At 38.0% G+C, this 22,754-nt stretch overlaps 1 protein-coding gene and 1 long non-coding RNA gene across 8 annotated transcripts in view; one reads left to right on the top strand and one right to left on the bottom strand.

Moving 5' to 3' along the window:
- Positions 1-22,754, top strand: part of LOC144652233 (uncharacterized) — a 69,394-nt gene that overhangs the window by 10,928 nt on the left and 35,712 nt on the right. For 6 of the 7 annotated variants that reach the window (XM_078512249.1, XM_078512251.1, XM_078512248.1 and 3 more), the window contains exons 5-7: positions 1,941-2,754; positions 5,444-5,505; positions 21,645-22,698. In XM_078512249.1, coding sequence (XP_078368375.1) covers positions 1,941-2,754; positions 5,444-5,505; positions 21,645-22,698 — 1,930 coding nt within the window. The remainder of the gene's footprint in view (positions 1-1,940; positions 2,755-5,443; positions 5,506-21,644; positions 22,699-22,754) is intronic. The other variant, XM_078512252.1, reaches the window with a different exon arrangement.
- Positions 7,832-10,395, bottom strand: LOC144652381 (uncharacterized). The gene is made up of 3 exons (XR_013570525.1): positions 10,203-10,395; positions 8,679-9,755; positions 7,832-7,935 (listed from the first exon to the last, which is right to left on the bottom strand). It is a non-coding gene; the product is annotated as an uncharacterized LOC144652381 (long non-coding RNA).

Genomic DNA, 22,754 nt, shown 5'->3' with positions numbered 1-22,754 from the left:
TATTGGCGAGACTTCCCGTCATTTTTCAACAAGGATCAAAGAGCATACTTTAACTGACAAAAATTCACATGTTTTTAAACACCTTAACAGTTCATCTAATTGCAAAAATTTATACACATCTGATTGCTTTAAAATTTTGGATTCTGCTCAAACCGTTTATTTTCTTAAATTAAAAGAGGCCTTTTACATTAATAGTTTAAAACCAGATTTAAACACTCAAGTGCAGCATGTCAACACCTTTTTATTTTAATCTTTTGTTCTATTAGTAACGGTCTAAAGCTCACACTGTGAGTAATTACTGTTCTAGACAGTACCAGACAGTACCTGCCACTTTGTAACGGCTTTACCATTATCTTTTGTTATTGTAATTTTACTTTGTATACATTTCTATTTTTGTATTTGTAGCTTGGGTATATATATAGCCCTAGATTTTTAAATTCTCAATAAACTGAAGATGGCATAAGTCATGCCGAAACATGTCTTTAAAAAGTTGTTTCGTGTTTTTATAATCTCTTTTACATTAATATACAGACGCACTTTACTGTTCTTACAATAACATTCTAATATTTTTCACAAGATTCTAGCCGGCATAATAAGCTTTTTTAGAAAGTCTCGAATGTCATCGATGTCTTCTTCACATACGTTAAAAAACTGCTCTGTGGAAAGAACATCTCGGAAAAACGTGACAAGATAAAAAAAAAATCAACATCTGGCCCTCCAGAGGATTATCCCTCTTACATATGAGTACTGAAAATTAATTTTAACTCAATTGAAATCGCATAGAGCAAGAATAAAATACACCAGATTTGTTAGAAGCGACTAATATAATGTATAAATGAAACTAAGCAATTATATTTGATGAGTTGTAAGTTGCAGGTCTTCTGATCTATTCCAGAAGACCATCCACTTACAGACCCAAAATAATTCGTTCTAGGCAAAGGACTTTCATACGTACCAGTGAAACCTCGGACGGATGAATACGATACTAAGGCAGACTGTGAGCGCTTCTACCGCCGTCTCCGTCTCAAGGCACATTTCACGGCCAAACCTTCGGAGCCTAGTAGCGGTAATTCCCAGCCGGCTTCAGTTGACGAGTCTGAAGATAAATATTTCACAGTGCCGTAGCAAGGGGAGGGGCCGGGGGGGCCCGTGCCCCCCAGTTTTTTTTCCCAAAAAGTACAAAACAGACCTGCAAAGCTGATTTTCCGCCACCAGACTCTGCGACCTCGTGGCTTGAATATAGACTTTGGTTTTATTTAACCTCTTATGTTCACTCTAACAAGCGCCCGCGCCCGTGGCGTACGTTTAATTTGTTACTTTTCAAATACATTGATCACGCGCACGTGCTGTTTTCCGTTAACTGGCGTTACAATTTCCACTGAAGAAGAGGCAGTAACCCCGAAACGTCTGGAATCAATTTTTTATCATCGGCGCATTTACATTTACATTTAAGTTATCATTTTAACGCATTGAGTTATTGGACACTTCTATTAGACACTTAAGCTGCGCGCGCTTCAATTTGGTGAAAAATAGGGCTTTCTACGGACCAATGAGATTCGAGAATTTTGTTTATGATTAAATGAGATAAAGAACAAAGTATTTACGGAGCAAATTCCAGCAAACGATATTTGAATAAATCGCCCCCATCCGTCAGTTAATTGCCTCCCCTAAAATAATCGCTCCCTCTTGATGAAAATAATAACCATCATCATTGCCGTCGGGTCTTATTCGAGGAAATAGAGTGTGTTCGTGGCGGCCATGTTGGAGGAGTGAAACGATAAAAGATATTTGCATAAACTGAAAATGATTTTTTCCCCAAAGGAAAATCGTTCTACTGTTTCACTCCTCCAATATGGGCGCCATGAACACACTCTATACGGTAGGTAAGACGTCACTTGAAATAAACCCAAAGTTGTCAACAATTTTCTTTTTCGTTACAGCTGAAGCTTCAATAAATCCACCTTTGCAAATTGACGCTTTCAGTGCCCATTCTTTCTACGAGGATCTAAAGAACAGTACCGCCATAACCTGTTTAGATTTGAGAGGTAAAAAAATTGATGATAATGGTGCGCGTTCTCTCTCCGAAGTATTGAAAGTCAACACTACGCTGACAAATCTGGATGTGAGTGAGAACTACATTGGTGATGACGGTGTACGTTCTCTCTCCGAGAAGCTGAGTTGCAACACTACACTGACTAATCTGAATGTGAGCAAGAACTACATTGGTGATGACGGTGTGCGTTCTCTCTCCCACATCACTACGCTGACTGATCTGAATGTTAGTAAGAACTACATTGGTGATAGAGGTGCGCGTTCTCTCTCCAGCGCTCTAGAACACAACGCCACTTTGACTAATCTGAATGTGAGTAAGAACTACATTGGTGATAGAGGTGCGAATTCTCTCTCCGAGGGGCTAAAAGGCAACACTACGTTGACCCGTCTGGATTTGAGCAAGAACTACATTGGTGGTGACGGTGTGCGTTCTCTTTTCGAAGTGCTAAACGTCAAATGTGATTGGCCTCATCTGGATCCGGGCAAAAAGTACATTTTTGATAGTGGTGCGCATTCTCATTCCGCAATCCTCAAAACCAACACTACTTTGACTTATCTGAATTTGAGCGGGAACTACATTAGTGATGATTGGACGTCCCTCTTCTGGGATTTAAAGGTCACGAACACTACTTCGAATCTCGTTCTGAAAAAGGCCAATGATGATTGGAGAGTGTGTTCTTTTTCCGGGATGCGTAAAGAAAGGTAAACGCAAAGCAAAATGATTCTTTTTTATACCGGAATGAAGAAACGTTTTCCGAAAACGATACAACCTTATGGATTAATGGGAAGTCTTTTTTCTTGGTATTAAATGATCACAGCTCGTTTATCTCTTTAAACGCTTTGTTGCATATACGTGGTATATATAATTCACACGTTTCCCAAAAGGCCACTAGGTTGTATCGTTTATGGTTTACACATATTTTTTGACAACCTTTATTCAATCAGGTGTTTATGCGGATAAAGAATAGAAACTTGTGGTACTGTGTTTATGAAAAAAATCCCTAATAATTGTTAGGTGATGAACTCCTGTACGATTAGTATAAACATGAAAAAAAGACCACAATCTTATTAAAATCAAAACAATTTCCTTGACGATTTTTTGTGCAAAACAACTTCCGTGTTTCTATCGGGTTACAAAAAGATGGTAAAGTTATTTAGAAGACGAAATTAGTAACTAGCAGAAGGCAGTAATATCGTCTTCTGCTATAAAAGACTAATGGTACGATTCTTAGAAGCGAAGTCAGGTGGCATGAACACGGGGATATTTCTATGGCTTAGCAAAACGAAACTTTGGAGAAAGACAACCACAAAATTGAAACTTTCAGATAGCAGTTTTACCAACGACCAATCCAAAATCCTACAGGAACAAATGCACTTTTATAAAACTCTTTATACATCAAATAAGCACATATCTTCCACTTTGGACGATCATCTACGCAGGTTCACAGAAAACATCATTCCGTTAGAAAATGAAGACATGTAATCATGCGAGGGAAAATTGTCACAAGGGGAATATTTAAAAGCGTTAAACGAATTCAAAAATGAAAAATCGCCGGGTACAGATGGGTCACAAGCAGAATTTTATAAACACTTCTGGAAAGAACTGCACTCCGATATGTTACAATGTTTTTATTATGGCTGTGATAGCGGAAATAAATAATCTCAAAGACGGGGAATTGTAACACTCATCCCGAACAACCTCAGACTCGACAACCTTCAACCAATGTCTCTTCTTAATACTGATTATAAAATTTTAACGAACGTCATTGCAAAACGGCTAGAAAAAGTTCTTTCAAAAATTATTAACCCCGATCAGACCGGTTACATCAAAACCGGTACATTGGTAAAAATGTTCGCTTAATTTCCGGCATCGTGAAGTACACAGAAGAGAACACCATTCCTGGAATCGCCCTTTTTATAGACTTCAGGAAAGTCTTCTATACCATAGAATGGGATTTTATCAACAGCTGCCTTAAAAACTCAATTTCGTGCCTGACATTCAAAACCGGGTAAAATTTTGAATGACAATGTTTCCAGCTGCGTTCTTAATAATGGATTTTTTCCCGTAGGTGTTAGACAAGGTTGTCCTTTGTCCGGACTATTGTTCGTAATTGGCATAGAAATACTCGTGATACCGCCATAAAAAGCATTTTAAATGCTTTTTATGGCGGTATCACGAGTATTTCTATGCCAATTACGAACAATAGTCCGGACAAAGGACAACCTTGTCTAACACCTACGGGAAAATATGTAGATGAGAAAGATGATACCACTGTTTTTTTCGTGACCTGGATTCTGTTGACCACCTTTTAACTCTACTTGATAAGTTCAAAAACCTCTCCGGCTTAGAAATTAATACGACAAAGTCTGAGGGAACGTGGCTTGGTCGATGGAAAAATAAAACCGAAACTACCTTCGGCTTTCCCGGGCCGCGGGAACCAATACTGAAGCTCTTGGTATTTTCTTTTCGTATGACACAAATAACACTTTACAGAAAATAAGCATTGTTAAAACTTTCTGACTTACTAAATTAATCTACAATGCGTCTGTCCTTGTTATCCCATACAATTTTATCAAAGAAATTGAGAAATTAATTTTTAACTTTATTTGGGATGGAAAACCCGCAAAGCTAAAAAAAATCAACTATCATTGGTAAGAAAAAACACGGCGGACTCAAGATGACTGACTATCATCCCCGAGATCGCGTTGGAAGATTTAGGAGGACTGTCTTTTCTGTCAAACTGCAATTATGATATCAATTTTCTGCAAAGCCTGTAAAATGCAGTATGCCGGGATAATTTTCCCCTTGGTATCTTTCAGTTATGTTTACGTTTTAGGTGTCAAAGAAATCATGCCTCTTTTTGAGATTTTCATTTTCCGATGTGATAGGCGTCATTAGAGATGATTAGGGACGTCGAGACGTCTTCCGAAAATCGAAGATAGAATTGCGGTGTCAGACTTCCCATGCCTGGCATTTTATGATTTTTCGCACTAGATGTCTTGAGCAAAGATAAGCATTCTCCTAGTTGAACTATTAGGCCTTTCCAAGTGCTTTTTAAGACGAAAATATGCTGAATACAACACAAATACAATACAAACTAATATAACACCCCAAATACCTCTGAACACAAATTACCATCCTTGAATAGACCACTTAAGCTTCGTACGTTAATTACAAACAACGAAATTGAAGCTAAAGGTGTTAATTGAAACGGGGCTTTCGATAAATCCCTGGCACACATTACACATTTTTACACTAGCTGACTGTGTTCTAAAATGAAACCCTGAATTTATCCAAAGAAAGATGAAAAACAAAGTTGGTTTATTAATTATGGCGAAAACAATTATATCTTATTACAGAATGCTATCTTTTTTTCCACCAATTCTTTAGAGCGACATGGAAACCGAAAGAAAAAGAAATTATTGACATAACTGCTGGTGAAATGAAGGATGGTAAGTTAGTTTTAAATTATAACATTTTTGATTGAAAATAATCAGCTTTTATTTGGCAATTTCGTGAGGCTAGCCTGTTATTTACGCTTTAAGACCCACCTACACCCAAACGGCTTGCATTTTGAACCCATGACCTTTGCGGAGGTCATGGGCTCAAATCCCGTTGTAGCCTTAATTTTTTTAGGCTAAATATGCAATTGCTTAAATTGCTAACACACTGCGAGGATCATTTCATTCATTTCAACATCTATCCGCAGTTAACATATATGTCTTTCATATATTCACTTTCTCATCTACACCACACGCGGGATATCAGGACCCACAATTGACCTGCTCCCAACGTATCAAGGCTTCATAGCTCAGTTGGTAGAGAAACGCACCAGTATTCTCGGATGTCATGGGATCAAATCTTGTTGTAGCCTTGATATTTTTTTCAAGCTAAAAAATGCAATTGCTTTAATTGCTAACATTCTGCGAGAATCATTTTATTCATTCCACAATGATTATTCTTCAAAGAAGGAGGTCTGTAACCCCAGGGTAAGGCCAGTTCGATATGGCCATTCAGTAGACGGGCTGAGTGTTCAAGGATGGAAAGAGCTCGGCGATTATCACCGGACATGGCCAACTTGCTGCTTGCTAGACACTCCGGCGCTAAACTCTACATCATACATCCTTCTGAGCTGGCATGAAAAAATTTCCTGGCTACCTCTTATAAAAATAAACCCGCGCTTCCTTTGCTGCTGAGAGTTGATCAGGCGCCTGATAAGCAACTAAGCTATCCAAGGGACTCTTTCTTGGCACAATTTCACTGAGAAATATTAAATCAGGGCATAAGAATCTAATCTCCTTGTACGCTCTTGTTAAATGTCCTTTGTAGAAACGGATCTTCGTAGTCGCTTGATTAGTTTTTTCGAAATATTCAATTTAATGGCAGAAAACCACGAATAACGGTCATGGTACCGGAAGCTCAAATTTCACTTTTCGAGCATCCCAAATTTTACACTATTGTCAGTTCTATTTCGATATCTAGAATAACCTGAGGGCCTTAACAGATTAGACATTTAGCTGACGACAACTATTTGTTATCGTTATCGCGAATAAAATGTTATCGACAACTCTCCAAACGGAATGACGAATACGGATCTTAAAATCAGTAATTAAGGCAGCGTCAAACGTTTCCGTTCATTTTTGTCCTGAACAATTGGAGTCCACACTAGTATTTTGAAATCGTTTTTGCCTGTCGACACAATCCAACTTATATTAATGTATGTTTTATGATAGATGCACACATGCATTTTTGATCGACAATAATATTATATATATCCCAAGCACGCAGTGTTCTCAAAGCGATCTTTTTACGAGTACTGACAAAGCGCAAGTTAACACACATACATACATACATACATACATACATACATACATACATACATACATACATACATACATACATACATACATACATACATACATACATACATACATACATACATACATACATACATACATACATACACTTTATTTTATTTAAGTATCTGGGTATTTAGCTAAATAGCTAATTGGGGGCAAATATAAAATATAAAAATACTAATATTATATAAATAGATATACAATTTTAGAATATAGCCGCTGCACATGCGCGATGGAATTCTAGCGGGCGTTATTTTTTATAGAACATAGCTGAAAACTATAAAAGCCCAGTATCCCGGATGTGCGAAATGTTTGTCGAATTTCGCTGAACGACTTCGCCTCTATTCTCATGTTTTGTTGTTTTAATGATGCTTTAAAGCAGCAAGTTTTTATCAGAAACGTTTTACTTGCTTAAATGGAAGTAAGACAGTGCCGAAGGAAGCGGCAGATGAAAAAAGAATCGTTGAAATTCGTTGTTTTTCTTTGGAGTTGTGTACGCCACTTTTTTGCAGTGAACTGCCCGAAATTGATTAGAAATTATTTAGCAAAACAAGCCGGACTCTAGAAACGCTTTGAGGTAGGAAACCTTTTTAGCCACAATCTGAAGACAGAACACTTCACTTTTGTTCTTTTTAAATCAAAATTAGAGGTGAATTTGAAAAACTTGCTGCGAATCGAACGCATGAAAATTCTTCATTTGAATGAAATTAAAGTAGGCTTAACCAAACTTGAATGCGTAAATATTTCAACTAGATTTGTCGGCTTTGTGAGAATCTTTTGGTAGTTGGAGAAAGGACCATATTAATAGGAAATATGAATGAAATGGTATCTTGGTTTATTTATAAAGAAGCCACCAAAGAAAAGAATAAACTAAACTTTCACTTTACCGATGTTGCGTGCGTTTGTAAATGCCGTAAGTGGCTACGATTCTTGTAAGTTCTGTGCTCTTTTTAATGCTATATTCTAAACCCACTAGAAGATGGTTTTCCTATGTCCTATAAGAAAATAATGCACTTTTGAGGTCTCAAGTGCATTATTTATGGGTTAGAGACTGTTGTGAGTGTTCTGTTTACAAATACACGCACGCGCTGGCCGCACAATGAACAAGAAATTTTCAATACTGCACGAGGCGGAGCCGAGTGCAGTATTGAAAGTTTCGAGTTCTTTGTGCGGCCAGCAAGTGCGTGTATTTGTAAACAAAACACGAACTAACAGTCTCTAACCCTTTTAATATACAATCTGAGTACGCTGCAAGCAAAACACGATTTAATGAGCTTTGAGCTAGACTTTTAATGAATAAGAATTTGAGAAGTACATAATTATACAGGGTAAGATCAATAATATAGAAATCCAAAATAAGCTGTAAATAAATAAAGCTTAAAATGGTCCATTAAATTGTTCTTTAGCTGGAGTCGTTCTTAAATACAATCAGCGAGAAGCTTGTTCAAGGCGACTCGATCGCTTTTACAAGCTAGCAAGTCAATCGCATACAAAAGTTTAATTGTTCAGCTTCAGTTTACCTTTAAAAGTGGAAACACTCCAGGTTGTTTTCTTCTTGGTATTTTTTTTGTATTGAATCGTTGATAATTTGAGGAATATCTTTTTCTTCTACTTCTGCAAGCCTTGAAGGTGAAGACCTTTTCAATAATGCACGATTTTTGTGCAGTATTGTCAATAACGCACTGTCGGAGTTTGCTGACGACAGGTAAAGCAAAATCACGTGATCGATTTTAACCAATGGCGCGCGTGGATTTTGGACAGTGAACGAAGATTGTATATTAATTTCTTATAGAACATGGAAAACCATCTTCTAGTAGGTAAATAAAATATAAAAATACTAATATTTTATTATATTAATGGATAAATAGATATAAAATATAAAAATACTAATATTATATAAACAGATATATAGATAGATAGTTGAAATAACACAAATGTTTTAAAATTCTAATAAGTTAAAAATGAATCAAGATTACTAAAATTAGTTATATTATCATGTTGTGTAAGCATAGCAGCTGCATCGTCCCTCCAACACATCAGTTAGGTTTCTGTCCCGAACTGCTTTTTTAAATTCAAAAAGGCTTTTTTTGTTTCGAAGGTCTTTGTCCACTTTCCCCCACAGATAGGGACCTAAATATCTTATACTATGTTATACTAAATAAATATCTTATACTATGTTCAAAAAGGCTTTTTTTGTTTCGAAGGTCTTTGTCCACTTTTCCCCACAGATAGGGACCTAAATATCTTATACTATGTTAACGATGATAGTTTATTTTTTCTGCCATAGAAATTGATCTATACAAGAAAGAATTTGATTGCTTCTCTGAAAATAAGAGAAAAATAAAACGTACTCGTCTACAAGAAAACGACGATTTATCTCTTTTACTAGCCAAGCAGCATAGAAAATAGCTGACATTTTGTTAATGCAAGCCACTAATGTTTGTTTTTGAGGAAATTAGAAGCAGCTGGACATGAGCTTAACACACTTCTTGAGCCTTTGATATATTTTAATCAAGACTTAAGAGCGGAATTCTCTATCTTTTTAGAATTTTCGGACAAAAAGGTTAAAATCGAATTTTTTTTATTACGCCAAAAAGACCCTTTGGGTGAACTATTTTTGAAAATATTATGTAAAACTTCCAGCGAGTTTTATTTTTTGAGAAAACGAGGAAAGTTTGTAATTCGAGCTCATGCTGTCTGAACGCCGAGGAAAACTAATTAATTGACAGCAACTTCGTGGCATTTTCGATGCGCTCGTTCTCAACTTCAGAAACTTGCCTTGAGTTCATTTTTACATGAGTATTTAACCATCCCTAGGTCTTCCTTTTAAACAGAAAATCTTCCTGAAATATGTAATTGTTGACACATTTTTACCCCGTTAAAAATTCTATCGATCGCAATTTAATTTACATACCGAATTTGACCTAACTTTAGAGGGCTAGAACACCAAGGGTATACGCTTCTATCGGTAAAACATGGGTTCTTTGGAAAGCCCTATTCTTCCTTCTTATCATATCCAAAGCGTTAGTTTGGCCCGTGAAATGTGAGTGCGCTAGCACGAAAAATAGACAGGCATTTTTGACATGTTTTCGCCATAATTTCCGTTCTGCAGTCAACCGGGTAATGTCGAACTAAATTGTTAAAACGAATTAAATTTGGTCTTATGCTTCGCCGTTATCAGTTTCAATGAGTTTAATTTTTTGCTACAAAACTACAATATCTCAATTTTTAACAGAAAGGAACAGTTTTAATAAAAAAAATAAATAAAGCAACAAACAAGACATGCTCACCTTCATTGTGCCGCCGTTAATTTATGCGAGGGACGAGAATTGTCGCTGAAGCGTTTCCTTCCACTTCTCAGTTTTTAAATATAAGAATACCCTTTTTACGCATATACATCTCAATTTAGACGACATTCCTGACATTTAGCAAGAAATCTTATTCACCAAAACGGCAAATTCGTGCTGTGCTGTTTGACTATACTCGTCACGCAAGAGAATTTATTGATATCATATTTCCAACACAAGTTGACGTGACGTAGGACGGACCATTGAAATATCCGGTGGGGTGTTGACTTTTTCCAAAAAAAAAAACTGTTTCAAGAAAAAAGGGATGTGACATAGTGCATTGTTGAAAAAACAAATAATGCAAAGAAAGAACCAAAACGAGTAGTAGTTGTCATCTTTTAGCGGAGGAGTTTGGGGGTGAGAGAAGGTTTCGTATTAGAAATTTTGGATTTGTGGGGTGAACAGGGGAAAAACGTTCTGATAAAGAGAGGGGAGATACATTCAACAGGCATCATCAAATCCCTCCCACTCAACCCCATTCAAACTGAATGGTCCCAGGAGCCCCCAAATGTCGCTTAATACAGAAAACAACTGACCAGAGAAATGAATTTCAGTTATGATATTTATAATAATTCTTGCGAAAAAATTCTTACATGCGTTACGAAAAAGGCCTGTATCTTTAGGCAAAAACTGAACGTCATGCAATGCTTGTGCCCTGGAATATAATCCTGCAGACAAGTAGGCCCACTACCCCCCTTCCAGCTAATGGTCACTAATAGGTCACAAACAGGTAAAACTCTGCGTCCGCGTGACCACAATGTACACTGGGGGCTATTTTTACTATAGTTAAGGCGTCATGAAAGGTGCAACTTAGCGGAAAATTATTAAATTAATCTATTTGCTATATGTGATAGATATAGACGTCCACTGTTCTTCTTACAGACCTGGTAAAATTTTGTCCGCCAAACAAGCCGTAGCCTGATCTCGCGGGCCTGATATAGCTTCAGGCAGTCGGTTTATAGTTCAGGTATTAGTTTTGGAGCAGCGCAAAAAATAAATAAATGAATATATCAATAAATAAATAAGTAAATAAATAATTTAATTTAATTGTGTGTAAAAATAAATAGAAAAGAAAGAGTTTTGGGTTGTTCTGATAGACAGGGAGAATGAATAAATTTTCCGCTACTTCGCCTCCAGAAGACCCTCGCAACTTTTTCCGCTCGCCTTTATTCTCGTTAATCGCATTTTTCGTGCTACTCCCAAAGTGTTCACCAGGGTTCTTGGTCAGCTACAAGCAAAAGAAATTAGCAATGGTCGTCCGGTTTACGTTTGGCGGATAAAATTTCAGCCGCCGCATGGTTTAAATTACCGTATTTTCTCGATTAAACGCCGGACCTCGATTAAACGCCGGCCTCGTATAAAAGCCGGGTCAAAATTGCTTATTTTTTAATAAACGCCGGGGGCGTTCGTTGGTTGCTATGGATGGCACTAGTACGGTATGCTACTTTGGAATTTTCAATGAACGCTGGCGTAACATAGCTAGGATGGACGTTGTACAACAAAATATAACCTAGCAGTTTTCGCATTCCCGTCTTTCTAACTGTGTTAGTGCTTACAGGCGTTGAAATCACGAGAAACCCTCAGTTCGAGGCGTTTATGAACTTAAAACTTTGTATCCATAACCTTTACTTCATGCTCTTTTGTGTAGTTAAAATACCGTTTATGTTCCTTTTGTCATAAATCATGGTTGCAACATAAACGTGTTCAATCCGCAATAATGTACCTTTGGGAAACTGTAAAACTTAGATGCCCAGGGAAAGTTTTTCGGGGCAAAACGAAGAGCAAAATCGCCTTGCTTTGTAAAACTGCCCCTTGGTCTCGGAGATCGACAAAAACAAATCAATCTAAAAATTTGACAGAAATTTGCCTTCCGTTAATAAACGCTCGGCCCGGATTAAACCCCGGCTTCAAATAAACGCCGGGTCCACCAATCCAAGTTCGAAATAATCGCCAGGGGTGCTTAATTGAGAAAATACGGTAATACAAAAATAGGGAACATCATGATCTGACATACAAATACGAGGTGTAACCACCCTAAATTAATGTTTTTAATGTGTACGGATACTGGATCTTTCCATAATATTCGGACAAAATTTCTTCAGACCTGTAAGAAGTATAGTTGACGTATATTAGTGTCACATATAAATAGATCAAAATACACTGTTTTTATTTTATAAGAATCTAGTTAATAAGAATATCAAGGCTGAAATTTGCGAATTTTTAAGAATATTTTAAGAATAAATCTGAGGCTGAGATTTTGAAAAGAATATAATTTTGTGTTGAAAATTTGTAAATAGAATGGAACGGACCGTCTCTAAACGGCAAAACCTTTTACTATCCAATAACACGATAAAAATTTGCACTAGCCAAAATGTTCGATGCCCACGATAGTTCGATGAACAGTACATGCAGTGCCGTAGCAAGGGAAGGGGCCGGCCAGGGGGGCGTGCCCCCCAGTTTTTTTCCCGAAAAGTAAAAACAGACCTGTATAAAATGTTGAAAAATAAAATTTTTTATTTTTTTCCAAGAGGGCACGGTACCGAATCCTGCAATCTGATTGGTTATTAGCGCGGGCAAGATTCTCCTATCTCTGCCCACGGGCCACGGTAACGCTTTCGTGAGTTTCATTTCGCGGCGAGACGAACGAACCCATGACAGTTTTGCTCTCCAAAATGATTTAAATCGATGTAGTTGCTCACCAACCGTTGAAAATTTGAAAGGGAAAATTAGCAGTGGAATTAAAGACCTTGAAGTTCTCCAAAAGGCGAGTATTTATTCTCTTTAGTGACAAAATGAAGTTATAGTTTTATGGCCGTGGTTTGCCGATCGTTGTTTGTGCATTCGCACTGATTTTCACGCCATTGCGGTTAACTGCAAGTCGCCGGTTTACAGACTCGATTTATCCTTTCAAACACCTTGCTTCTCTGCTACTTTTCTCCAAAACCGAATACTGCTAATCGCCATTCAAGAAAATGAGATGCTTTATTAAAAAAAACAGTCAAATTAATTCTCGCAATATTGTGCCGTCACTGTGCAGGCGACCAAACTACACATTTCAGCTTCATTCAGTTTCACATTCGCAAACTTTTTGTCAAAACAGAATACTGTGGGAATCAACACAGAGGTTTTTGACTCGTTAAATACAAATGTAAATAGCTAAGTGCTTTCCAGTCCGAAAAGTAAAGAACTAACAAGCCGAAATGGAGTTAAAAGTGTTTCGCAACTCGCTGATTGCTCTGTTCTACATTGTGCTTTTCTATTATTTCAGATGCTTTTTTTCTTTTTTTTTTCAGATGAAATTTTCCTTGAGTGCTGTTCATTTTAGTGAATTTATTTTGTTTGGCAGTAAGCTCTTATAGCAAACAGATCATTATTTACTCTTGCCGTAGCTTATGGCGATCGACTCAACATTGGATGCGCGCGTATATAAATACAAACACATTTGGCAAGAAAGTCTTTGTAGGTTTTTTAGGTGTTTTTTAATCAAACACATTAAAGTAGGAAAAAAATAAATAAGTTATTTACCGGCTTAGGGTCGGTCCGTATAGTGAAAAACTGTGACCTCGGCCTTGAAAATGCTGCCCTCGGCCTGCGGCCTCGGGCAGCATTTTCAAGACCTCGGTCACAGTTTTTCACTATACGGACCTCCCAGCCGGCAAATAACATATATATCTCCCGAGAGGTTTGAAACAATAACATTTGTACTTCTTCTCATTTTTTAACGTACATACGTGCTAATTAAAAGTTCTAAGGCAACTCAGACAGTTTTTAAAAAACTACAAACTTACCATGATGACTCTAAAAGGTGAAACATTTGCTGGTTTCATGATACAGAGACAGTCGGTTTTCTATTTTGTAATTGACGTTAATAGTGTTATACTTTCTTCAATGTGCATTGGTTTGCTAAGACAGTGTAGGAAGTAAAGAATTCGAAATATGCGTAAATCACAAATAGCTCTTGGAAAACGCTGGAAATACCATTTCCAAGCCTCTAGATTTCAAAATTTTCTGCCGGGGGGGGGGGGAGGGTATGCCCCCAGAACCGCTAGCAGCTCGCGCCTCCGGCGCTCACGTGCCCCTCCTCCCTTATTTTACCCTTGCTACGGCACTGACATGATCAATAGATACCCATTGCGTACTAAACAGAAATGTTAAACGATATAAACGAGTATTAGAATGTTCATAAGAATATTTTCATTCTAAATTCAGCAGAAAACCTGAGTCGGAAAAACAACAGATTTATCTAATGGACGTACAATTAAATATAGACAACTGAAAGCAAGGCTGATCGTATATTACGTGAAAGGTTGACTTTGCGAGACACCACCGCGACTAGAACCGATACAGAAGATTGCAACCGCAGACAGCTTTCTCGTTCTTATTGGGACTCAATGCGGTGTAGCAAATCTAAATGACACCAGCTCGAAGAGCCAACGCAAATATATTGCCCAATAACCCGTACACTGTATCAAGTTCCATACTTTGCTGGAGGAGGGTGGGAGCAAACATTTTTGGCCTACTTGTCTGGAGGATTTTATTCTAGGGCACAAGCATTGCAGCGACATTTGGGGGGCTCCTGGGACCGTTTAGTTTGCCGATGGGGTTAAAGGGGAGGGATTTGATTATGCCTGTTAAATATATTGTCCCTTTCTTTATCAGAACGTCTTCCCCTGTTCCCCCACAAAATCCAAATGTTTAATACGACCCCTCCACCCCCCCCCCCCCTCAAAAAAAAATTAAAAATTAAAAAATAAAACTCCTCCTTTAAAAGATGACAACTACTTCTCGTTTTGGTTCTTTCTTTACCTTATTTTTTTTAACTATGCACTATGTCACTTCCCTTTTTTCTTGAAACAGTTTTTTTGGAAAAAGTCAACACCCCACCGGTCATTTCAATGGTCCGTCCCTACGTCACGTCAACTTGTGTTGGAAATATGATATCAATAAATTCTCTTGCGTGACGAGTAAAGTCAAACAACACATACAGTGCACATAGCACGAATTTGCCGTTTTGGTGGATAAGATTCTTGCTAAATGTCAGGAATGTCGTCTAAATTGAGATGTATATGCGTAAAAAGGGTATTCTTCTATTTAAAAACTGAGAAGTGGGAGGAAACGCTTCAGTGGAAATGAAAACAACATACAGCGACAATTCTCTTCCCTCGCATAAATTAACGGCGGCACAATTGCAAGGTGAGCATGTCTTGTTTGTTGCTTTATTTATTTTTTATTAAAACTGTTCCTGTTAAAAATTGAGATATTGTAGTTTTGTTGCAAAAAATTAAACTCATTGAAACTGATAACGGCGACGCATAAGACCAAATTTAATTCGTTTTAACAATTTAGTTCGACATTACCCGGTTGACTGCAGAACGGAAATTATGGCGGAAACATGTCAAAAATGCCTGTCTATTTTTCGTGCTAGCGCACTCACATTTCACGGGCCAAACTAACGCTTTGGATATGATAAGAAGGAAGAATAGGGCTTTCCAAAGAACCCATGTTTTACCGATAGAAGCGTACCTACCCTTGGTGTTCTAGCCCTCTGAAGTTAGGTCAAATTCGGTATGTAAATTAAATTGCGATCGATAGAATTTTTAACGCGGTAAAAATTTGTCAACAATTACATATTTCAGGAAGATTTTCTGTTTAAAAGGAAGACCTAGGGATGGTTAAATACTCATGTAAAAATGAACTCAAGGCAAGTTTCTGAAGTTGAGAACGAGCGCATCGAAAATGCCACGAAATTGCTGTTCATTAATTAGTTTTCCTCGGCGTTCAGACAGCATGAGCTCGAATTACAAACTTTCCTCGTTTTCTCAAAAAATAAAACTCGCTGGAAGTTTTACATAATATTTTCAAAAATAGTTCACCCAAAGGGTCTTTTTGGCGTAATAAAAAAAAATTCGATTTTAACCTTTTTGTCCGAAAATTCTAAAAAGATAGAGAATTCCGCTCTTAAGAGTGAGTCCGCACGAGAACCATGCAGGCGAGTCTACAGCGTATCTCACCGATTTCCCTCAAGTTTGGCACACTTGTGTAACTTCACTAGTACATTAACCATGTGCAATATTTTGGTTCAATTGTTTATTGTTTTGGAGAAATGTCAATCAAACTGTCAGACAGTGGAAAGTACTTAAATTTGACCTAAAAATATTCACCATGTTTGATCCCCTGCTACATGCTAAATCTAAAAAGAAATGATACGAAACTTTTACATAAGACAAATCAAGTCCCGAACAATAGAAAAACGTTCAGTAAACTTGTGTCATTTGCTGCGTTTGGCTGAAAGCAAAATTCCAAATCTCCTTATTCAATTCGTATCAAAAAAGTGGGGTTTCTAAAGTCGTTGTTTGTAGACATGCGGCGTTTCTTCAATCGAATTTGAACGTATCAATAGATTGCCAAGGAAATAGTGTCCCTATTTATCAAATAAAATCTCTGTTAAGTTTAAGAGGAATTACAGGTTCGCATCAATAAATGGTTTTAACTTCGTGACAATATGCAAATGAGCTCAACACGGAAATCGTGATAAGTTCAGAGTTTGTAAAATATAAACTAAATAGAATGTTGCTATAAGAAGTAAAACATCGTTATGAAGCTTTTTGCATAAAAATACTTTTAAATCGTTAGTAGTTTTAACTACTGGAAGTCGTTGGCTGGTAATAAGCAAATTAAACAAATTCAAACGAACACAAAGGTCATACCGACCTGCTGGTCGTTAACTGCACCAATTTGAAAGATATCTCCACAAGCAAGCATCATTGCATAAAAGTCATTTCCTTCAAGGGTTTTTGGCATCGCCCTCTTGGTGTGTAAGCTGCATTTTTTCGTATTTGCCAGCACCATAGTAATTTAAGAACAGATGTTATCAAAACAAGTTGGCGGCGAGGCATCAAATATAATATCCACCGATCATGAAAACCGACTTGTTTTAGAATTCGGTCGCGTGTTTTGTTCACATATAAAAAACATGTTTCCACTGCAAAGAAATTATGTAGTCATCGTTTCCATCCAGTAAGAATCTGCGGCACAAGTGGTTTTTGGTGCTGTCGTTCTTCGAAGAACACCGACAATAGTTGATTGCGTGACAGACCGACTTGTGAATTTTATCTCAAATTTCATGTCTCAAATTTCACTCTGACTCAGATCATATTGCGATCGTCATGGCTTCGTTTATGTGCTTTCAAGAAGGACCTGACATCCAGGGGCCATGGGATATGTATTGAGTCATCTATAAATGATCCAATACGCCACAAATCGCCATGGCTTTAATTTTCTACCTTTTTTAATTTTGAAAATCTGAAATCGAAAAATTAGCCTTTAATACCGACTTACCGTAAGTAATCTTATAAACGCCAGGGTTTTTTAATTTAAGGGGTACATGCGGGAGTGTTAAATAAATATGAGGCGTTTAGTAGAAAAGGGGCATTCATTTCACCAGGAGCCCATGATTTCACTCTAACTGTAACGAAACAAATAGACAAACAAGTATGTAAATATGACGCGTAGTTTGCTCCCGGATAAAGATAGGAAACAGATTTTGTGAGTAGGAGACTACTCTAATCTTTTCTAATGCAAAGCCTAAAGATGTCGTTCACAGATTGTTCGATATCGATGTCTTCATCGTCATCGCATCGGGGTTAACCATGTTGGCTAGCTAGCTCCTTTGGTCCCTTCGATGTCCGAGTGAATCAATTAACTAACTAAAGAAAATTGCGTGTTTTTTACTCCATGAAACGTTTACTTGAATTTTGAGGCGAATATACTTTTTCTTTTTTTATTGAGGAGGGGGGGTGGGGTGATGGGGGGAGCAGGGGTGTCTATTAGACACGGGACGTTTATTAGTAGAGGCCTCTAATACAAATTTTACACCTCAGGGGGAGGCGTTTATTTGAGAGTGGGGCGTTTATTAAATCATTTACAGTATTTCACTCATTTACATTTATTCTAAGGATTGCCTACAGGAAAGATAAAATAGAACAAAAGAGTATTATTATGAGTGTCATTGAAAACGAACTTTCAACAACCTGGTCAAGGCAAAGACGAATCATGAGTTGTAAAAAGGCACGCTGATCTACACTTATACAAATATTTAATTCCGTCGATACGTCGGTCCGTCATTCTAGCTTTAAATTAGGAAATCAGTAGGAGCACTATCAGAGATACAGGTGATTCTAAATTTGTTGAAATTGTTCTGGATCCTTGTTCCCAGGGTCTTCGTTCCCCTAAACCAGCGGTTGATAAACGAGTTTAGATATTAAATTTCGTTCCAAGAACTTGCGCATTTTCCGTCAGCCTTGACCGAACTGGGCCGTCCTCTGCCCTCTGGGCCATTTATGGTTCCGGTTTAATTGTGCGCATGCACCGGAGACTTGAGATGGAATGATCCGTTCTCGCTCCCAGAGTCTACGGTCCTTCTGTTCTGCGCCAGGGATCGAGACCTCTGCCGTTAATGTCTGTTAAGCTACGCAACGAATTGAAGGCGGGGTTTGGCTGGGAATGAAAAGGGATGAGGCACCAGCGGAGTGGCCCCGAGGCGAAAGCGGAAACCCGACTAAGAGGTAAGTGCTTGGACGGTTGCTATAGAAAACGGCTCCACATCGAGGCCCTTTGAGTCACACTAGGGCTTTCCACAAGTTGCTCGGCAACTTTGGCATTTTTTCATGTTTCGAGCAACTTTTTCCCCTTGGAGCAACTTTTTTCCCCTTGAGCAACTTGTTGCATTTTGAGCAATTTCCAGACCGAAGATTTACGAAGATTATACGAGTGCTGTTCTAAGGCAAAACGAACGTTTCCGAAGACTTACGACGTTTGCCGAAGATATTCGAGGGACATCTGAAGACGTTTCAACATTCGGCTCATTCTGTATAAAACATTACAAAACTCGTCAGCAAACATGACGTCATCGATATCTTCACGATTTTTCCCAGTTAAAGGAATCCTTGTTACTTAACAAAATAATATTTCCTTTAATATGTTATTTAGATACTTTTGCTGTAAAATTGCTTAAAACTGCTTTGAAGATCTTACTCTCAAAGGTAAATTAGAAAAAATTATTTTGCTTAGAAGTAGCGTTTTGGATTTTTTAGAGCAACTTTCGAGCAACCTTTATTATATGAAGCAACGTTTTTGGATTTTTGGAGCAACTTTTTGAGATATTACGGGAAACTTTTTGGGAAATCTCGAGCAACTTGTGGAAAGCCCTAAGTCGCACTGCCCGAAGCCAGTGGAGAGTACGGATGAAAGAAAGAAGGATATAGTGAAGGCTGAGAGCAACGAAAGGAAACTACTTGCAGCAAGCGAGCAGAATGCAAATATACGCGTCAGCATGACGACATGTCGACAGCGCACGAAAGACATGATCCACGAGGGCGAGGCTGCACCAGGCACGAACTCAAACCAGTTTAAATTCGTGCGACTGATCGCAGTGACAAAATGAGTGAAAGCAGCCTTGTCGCAGCGTTTGTGCACTTCTGCGACAAAATATAAACTAACCAATGAGAGAGCTTCATGTATTGAATTCAAAAACTAGTTTACATTCTCCCTCTTCCAAATTCGCTGCAGGTGCACCGAACAAACGCCTTGTTGCAGGGACTTTTTGAAGTAGTACACACGAAGCGATTTGTCGCAGAGAACCTCACTTAAGGTTTATTAGTACTTCATTAGTGTTTTCATTAATTTGAAAGTAATATTGTGTATAAGCTACTTTAACTTTTTCATATATTACATTGATCTGCAATACGGCACGAACAGGAGCTAGAGAGATGGTGGATATAACCCCAGTGTATAAAGATTGAGTGAAGTCCAATTGGGTATGTAATTATAAGCGTTATTAACAAAATCAAACTGCGCGGTCGTTCGATTTTGTTAACAAGGCCTTTGAAAGACCTTTCAATTGGCATTAATGGTTTTGACATCCACACTATAAATCAAACATTCAGTTAGGGACGCAAAATTATTTTTTTGGAGGAGTGGCCAAGTGGGATCAAAAATCCTGAAAAAAAATTGTTTGCAATAGCAAAATGCCCACATAAATTGTTTGAAGACATCAAAAAACATTGTCGGCAGAAAGATGCAGCTGGAAAAATTGTTTGGACAGGGAGCGCCACGAAAAAAATCGTCTGTACTGTACTATACTACTCTTCGAGTAAAACAATGGTCCATTCCAGCGTTTCGATTGAGCACTGAGGCAAGTCTTGAGAGACTGGGTACTAGTCCAAAACAACATGGCGCCCGGGTGAAAAGTAACTTACCAGGCTTATGAAAATGTGAAGTACTGAGGCCATCGCTTACGAGAAAAGTGGAAACTAAATCCTTGCAGAATTATTTGTGAACATTATAACTACCAGGTAGACAGGAGTGAGCGACGTTTTCTCTTTCCAATCTGCACGTGAAGATACGCTTGAATTCGATCGATGATGAACATGTCAAGTGGCTTGTTTACCTTTTCTCACGCCGTAAGTCTGTATTTATGGGCACTAAATAGCCGGATAATTAACATCACGAACCACTTTAGATGCTAAAAGGTTTATTGGATTTATGTAAGCGGTATTTCTCACGTCCTCAGCCGACCTATCCATCATGTTATGAAACTCGTTCTAAAACTTTCAGAACTTTGTTTTTGTTTTGCTCACATGTACCACATTTTTGTACGCTAAAATCATACGTGCCGATTGAACTTAACATACTTTTTTTTGACTTTAATTTATTATTTAGTAAATGTTTTACAAAATAATGGCTAATGGAACCATCAGAATAACGCCGCATCGGCGATATTCAAACGTAATTTTACCCTAAAATCTCCAGTGTCACGCATTGCCCGAAATACCTTATTTTTAAAATAGGTTTACTACCAAACGTGAGAGCGATGAAAAATCTTGATGATATGATTTAAATTGTACTAGGTGATACTAATTACAGTGGTATTTTTATATGGAAAGCTTCAATTCTTGCAGAGATATTTTGGTCGAAAGATGGGTCAAAATTTGGGTATTTTTTGGCTCAAAACCGACCATGGGCACGTTGACCACGATATCTTCCACACGTTAAAGAATTTTGCGATAATATTCTACCTACAACATCTCAATATGTAACCTCATGCAAAATATAAAGGAAATCTGAGAGGGTCGATGTAGACTCAAATTTTAATATTGCATGGATTTCATATGGACCCTCTCTTAAACGAAGGAGTGTAAAAACGGGAAAAAAATCTAAAATAAATGTAGTAAAATTAAGACTTCTTTACAGTTGTGTTTTTTTTTTAATTTGACGAATAAGCGGGATGCATTTCCTTAACGGGAAATGTTGTATGATATTGACTATAGTGTATGCATTACCTGATTGTTTTCAACCATTTTTCAATCTTTTTGGTTTTCCTTACAGCTGAAAAATCGTTTAATCCAACTTTGGACATCATGGCTCTTAAGATCAATACCACCTTAACCTATGTAGATTTGGGAGGCAAAAACATTGGTGATCACGGTGCGCGTTCTCTCTCCGAAGTACTAAAAGTCAACGCTACGCTGACTTATCTGGATGTCAGCGAGAATAACATTGGTCCCCGTGGTACAGATTCTATCTTCGAGGCTCTAAAACACAACGCCACTTTGACTAATCTGAATGTGAGTAATAACAACATTGGTGAAGATGGTGCGTATTCGCTCTTCAGGGCTCTAGAACACAACACCACTTTGACTAATCTGGATGTGAGTAATAACAACATTGGTGAAGATGGTGCGTTTTTGCTCTTCAGGGCTCTAAGACACAACACCACTTTGACTAATCTGGATGTGAGTAATAACAACATTGGTAAAGATGGTGCGTATTTGCTCTTCAGGGCTCTAAGACACAACACCACTTTGACTAATCTGGATGTGAGTAATAACAACATTGGTAAAGATGGTGCGTATTTGCTCTTCAGGGCTCTAAGACACAACACCACTTTGACTAATCTGGATGTGAGTAATAACAACATTGGTAAAGATGGTGCGTATTTGCTCTTCAGGGCTCTAGAACACAACACCACTTTGACTGATCTGAATGTGGGTAAGAACAACATTGGTGAACATGGTGCGGATTCTCTCTCCAGCGCTCTAAAACACAACGCTACTATAACTAATCTGGATGTGAGTAAGAACAACATTGGTGCAGATGGTGCGCGTTCTCTCTCCAACACTCTTCGACACAACGCCACTTTGACTTCTCTGGACGTGAGCAAGAACAACATTGGTAGTAAGGGTGCGGAGACTCTCTTCGAGGCTTTAAAACTCAACACCGCTTTGACTAATCTGAATGTGAGTAAGAACAACATTGGTCCGGATGGTGCGAAGTCGCTCTCCAGAGCTCTAGAGCACAACGCTACTTTGACTCATCTGGATGTGAGTAATAACAACGCTGATGTGGAAGCACGTTCCATTTCCGAGATTCTTAAAAAAAGGTAAACGTAAAGCCCAACTTTATGGTCTTTTTTAAGCTTGAGCTAGAAGCTTGTGA

The sequence above is a fragment of the Oculina patagonica genome, chromosome 4 (assembly GCF_052425735.1).
Source record: "Oculina patagonica isolate OP01 chromosome 4, crgOcupat, whole genome shotgun sequence".
Taxonomy (NCBI): domain Eukaryota; kingdom Metazoa; phylum Cnidaria; class Anthozoa; order Scleractinia; family Oculinidae; genus Oculina; species Oculina patagonica.
This window is presented reverse-complemented; position numbering and strand designations above follow the sequence as displayed.